The 4,114-nt window shown below is 41.4% G+C and overlaps 1 protein-coding gene across 1 annotated transcript in view; it reads left to right on the plus strand.

Moving 5' to 3' along the window:
* The window catches only part of SRP68 (signal recognition particle 68), a 46,566-nt gene that overhangs the window by 18,123 nt on the left and 24,329 nt on the right, over positions 1–4,114 (plus strand). Inside the window, exons 3-6 of the mRNA XM_003786115.3 lie at positions 1,310–1,505; positions 2,079–2,161; positions 2,726–2,835; positions 3,865–3,947. Coding sequence (XP_003786163.1) covers positions 1,310–1,505; positions 2,079–2,161; positions 2,726–2,835; positions 3,865–3,947 — 472 coding nt within the window. The remainder of the gene's footprint in view (positions 1–1,309; positions 1,506–2,078; positions 2,162–2,725; positions 2,836–3,864; positions 3,948–4,114) is intronic.

Consider the following 4,114-nt stretch of genomic DNA (forward strand, 5'->3'; position numbering starts at 1 on the left):
GTCTCAAAAAAAAAAAAAAAGAAAGAAGTGCCATGTTGTGTATTGTTTAGTGTTAAACATTGTTCTCTCTTGGAAGTGAGAGGTTAACTTGGAGATACTTGATTGAAAAGTCAGTAAGCCTGCATGGAGGAGGCTTGGCCTTGGAGGATTTGTGAGACAAAGGACATTCTTTGTTGGGGAAATAGCATTTCCTCGTTCATATTATCAAGTACAGTCTAGGAACTATGACGTTCTGGGCAGTTGCTAGCTGCTACTTAACCCGTGAAGAGGCTCTGAGGTTGGCGTGTGGGGACCTGGTCATTTTTTTTTTTTAATTGAATGGTAACCATGTACATTAATGCATTTCTGGGGTACAGTGTGGTGTTTTCACATACAATTTGAAACATTTCATCAAACTGGTTAACATAGCCTTCATGTCATTTACCTAGTTATTGTGCCAAAACGTTCATATTCTACTCTTAGAAAGGTTCACTTGTACTCTTGTAAGATAAACCACAGAAGTGATCCCTCCAATCCCCCTACCTCCACCCATTCCCCCCTCCCCTCTCCCTCCCCCCTGACTAGGGGACCTGGTCATTAATATAGAGCATGGAGACCATGATGGGATGTGGGAGGACATAGTGATCAAATCTGATGAGATCCAGTTAGGAAGAGTGAGAGATTAAATAAATAAATCTGTACTCAGTTATGATAGGAAGATCCTTTATTTTAGAGACATAAGATTAAGCTGAAGTTTGAGGAAGATTAATCAAGGCAGTAGTTAAAAGGTCTTTAGTTATACTAATAAAGTAATTAACTTATTGAGTACATAATAAGTGCTACACTCTGGTCTAAGTATGTTCTTTTTTTTTTGAGTCAAAGTCTCACTTTGTCGCCCTTGGTAGAGTGCTATGGCATCACAGCTCACAGCAACCTCAAACTCTTGGGCTTAAGCGATTCTCTTGCCTCATCTTCCCAAGTAGCTGGGACTACACACTGCCCAGGTATTTTTTAGAGGTCGGGGGGGTGTCTCACTTTGGCTCAGGCTGGTCTTAAACCCATGAGCTCAGGCAATCCAGGCACCTGGCAGTAGAGGCTTTTTAATGAGATGTGTCTAGTAGGTAATTAGAAACCTGAGGTGGTACCCAAGTTGGGATGAGAGATGCTAATTAGGGAGTCATGGTTGATACTATCAGAAGAGTGGTTTTGAGGGAGGAAAGAGAGTGAGAGTATAGAGAAAAGTCACTGAAGATTCCCCCGCAGAGAATGTATCTGAGCCTGACGCTCTTTGGCTTTACCAATCAGTTCTCCCATCTTCTCTCTGGTTTAGATATTTGCTTCTGGTTCTGATGGATGCTGAAAGAGCCTGGAGTTATGCCATGCAGCTCAAACAGGAAGCCAACACTGAACCCCGAAAACGGTTTCACTTGTTATCTCGCCTACGCAAAGCTGTGAAGCACGCAGAGGAGTTGGAACGCTTGTGTGAGAGCAATCGTGTGGATGCCAAGACCAAGTTAGAGGCTCAGGTTAGTGTCCTAACATCCAGATTGCTTTATTGTGGAGATTAGAGACATGACTCTAAAAGAAATACAGCTAAACAGAACAGGGTTGCTTACATTATAAATTGATAGGAGAGGAAAGCAACATTCTGAACTTGCTTTTAAAAAGGTGAAGTTAGTTCTCTTGTTTTTGTAAGCACTTGATTTTTTTATTAACTAACTTTTCATGAAAGGTCATACTATATGGTCTACATATATGTAGATAGAAAACTTGTAACTTATACCTACGAAAGTTCACAAAGATTTTTTTTTGGAGATGTTGGAATATTTTAAAAAAGAGATGATAGATACTGCAAGGTAATTTTCAACTTTTGATGCTTATGTTATGGCCCTGAAATTTGTTGTTACATAAAACGAAAGAAGTAGACTTTCTTTATTTTGAAGTTCTCTCCTAGAAAGTAAGCAAATCATAACAAATTACCTGTGTATCACAGTTTATTCACTAAATAAGTATTTCTTTTTTAAAAATCAACTTGAAGGCTGAGTGCCAGTGCTGGTTGCTGGTATTGAAGCAGTTCTTCCCTGTTCCTCCCTTCGCAGGCATACACAGCCTACCTCTCAGGGATGCTGCGCTTCGAACATCAGGAATGGAAAGCCGCCATTGAGGCTTTTAACAAATGCAAGTGAGTCCTATGGTCCAGGGCTACGACTTATTTTGATTATACATAGTCAGATTCAAGCTGCAGATCAGATAATGGCTTCTTTCTGTGAAAGTTGGTGTGATCTTTTTCTTTTCCTAAAGAAATGTTTAGCTTGGCGCCTGTGACTCAAGTGACTAAGACACCAGCCACATATACCTAAGGTGGCAGGTTCAAATCCAGCCCGGGCCCGCCAAACAACAATGATGGCTGCAACCAAAAAAAAATAGCCAGGCATTGTGGTGGGCGCCTGTGATCCCAGCTACTTGGGAGGCGGAGGCAGGAAACTCGCTTGAGCCCAGGAATTGGAGGTTGCTGTGAGCTATCATGCCACGGCACTCTACCCAGGGGGACAGCTTAAGGCTCTGTCTAAAAAAAATAAATGTTGTTTATGCTTTTTCACCCTTAGAAAGTGGCAGTTCTGGTAGATAGTAGAAGAGCTTCTGGTAGATGGTAGATGGCTGTGGGTTTTTTTTAGCCACTGCATTCTTTGTGAGTTTATTTTCTTAATATTAGGATGTGTAAAACCTAACATTTCTTTCCTTGCAGAACTATCTATGAGAAGCTAGCCAGTGCTTTCACAGAGGAGCAGGCTGTGCTATATAACCAACGTGTGGAGGAGATCTCGCCCAACATCCGCTACTGTGCATATAACATTGGTGAGCAGGCACCGAGGTATTGCACCAGCTTGAGCACCAGCAGGTGGCTTGCTGAGAAGTCAGCCCAGAGAGCGTAGGGAATTTATTTAACTTTCTTCTCCTTCCCTTGCATCCATCCTTGAGCTGTTTTGGTTGATGTCAAAGGTAGACAGAGGGTAATTCTTTTGCTTCTGTTTCCTGCCGTATTCTGTTATTGCCAAGAGTACAGTCTTCAATCTTTAGCTCAGTTCGTTTTTTAATTTTTTTAGAGTAGTTTTAGGTTCACAGCAAAATAGAAAGCTACAGAGATTTCCCATATGCCCCTGTCCCCACACAGGTGTGGCCTCCCCCATTATTATCGTCGCCCCCCCTTGAGTGGTTCATTTGTTGCAGTTGATGAACTCACATTGGTATATCATCGTCTCCCAAAGTTCATAGTGCACACTAGGGTGTACTCTTTCTTTTGCCCTTTCTACCCATGTGATCTTTTTCTTTCTTTTATATTTTTAAAGAGATGGGGTCTTACTCTGTCACCCAGGCATGAGTGCCTTAGCTTACCATAATAACCTTGAATTCCTGAGCTCAAGAGATCCTCCCACCTCAGTCTCCCAAGTAGCTGGGACTAAAGGTGTGCACTGTGCACACCTGGCTAATTTGTTTTTTATAGACATAGAGTCCCACTGTGCTGCCCAAGCTGGTTTCCAACTTCTGACCTCAAGAGGACTTCCCGCCTCACCCCCCAGAATGCTTAGATTATAGGGGTGAGCCACTGTACCCAGCCAGGGTTCAATCTTCATATTGTATGTTTTATGAGTTTGGACAAATAAATAATGACACATCTTCATTATCATAGTACCATACAGAGTATTCTTACTGCCTCAGCTGGGTTCATTCTTTGTAAAAGACTGAACTCTATTCTTCTGAGAGTAGATCGTACTGAAGATTCTTGGTGCTTGTGGAGGAGGCAGAACTCTTTGAAGACTGACTTGAATCTAGTGGTTCTGGAGAAAATAGACCAGTCCCTTGAAGATTTTCTTCTCTTTTTCTCAGGGGACCAGTCAGCTATCAATGAACTCATGCAGATGAGATTGAGGTCTGGCGGCACTGAGGGTCTTCTTGCTGAAAAATTGGAGGTAATCTACTATGTATATTTTTATGAAAAGTCTTTAGTTTGAGAAAGTCTAGAAGAAAAGGTAATTGATAATCCCCTCCCCTAGGAATTATTGCTATTAATACATGCATACTTACATTTTTATCTATATTGGCAAATATGTATTTGTTAAAACTTTTTTTTTTTTTT

The sequence above is a fragment of the Otolemur garnettii genome, unplaced genomic scaffold (assembly GCF_000181295.1).
Source record: "Otolemur garnettii isolate 467f Iridium unplaced genomic scaffold, OtoGar3 scaffold00018, whole genome shotgun sequence".
Lineage (NCBI taxonomy): Eukaryota > Metazoa > Chordata > Mammalia > Primates > Galagidae > Otolemur > Otolemur garnettii.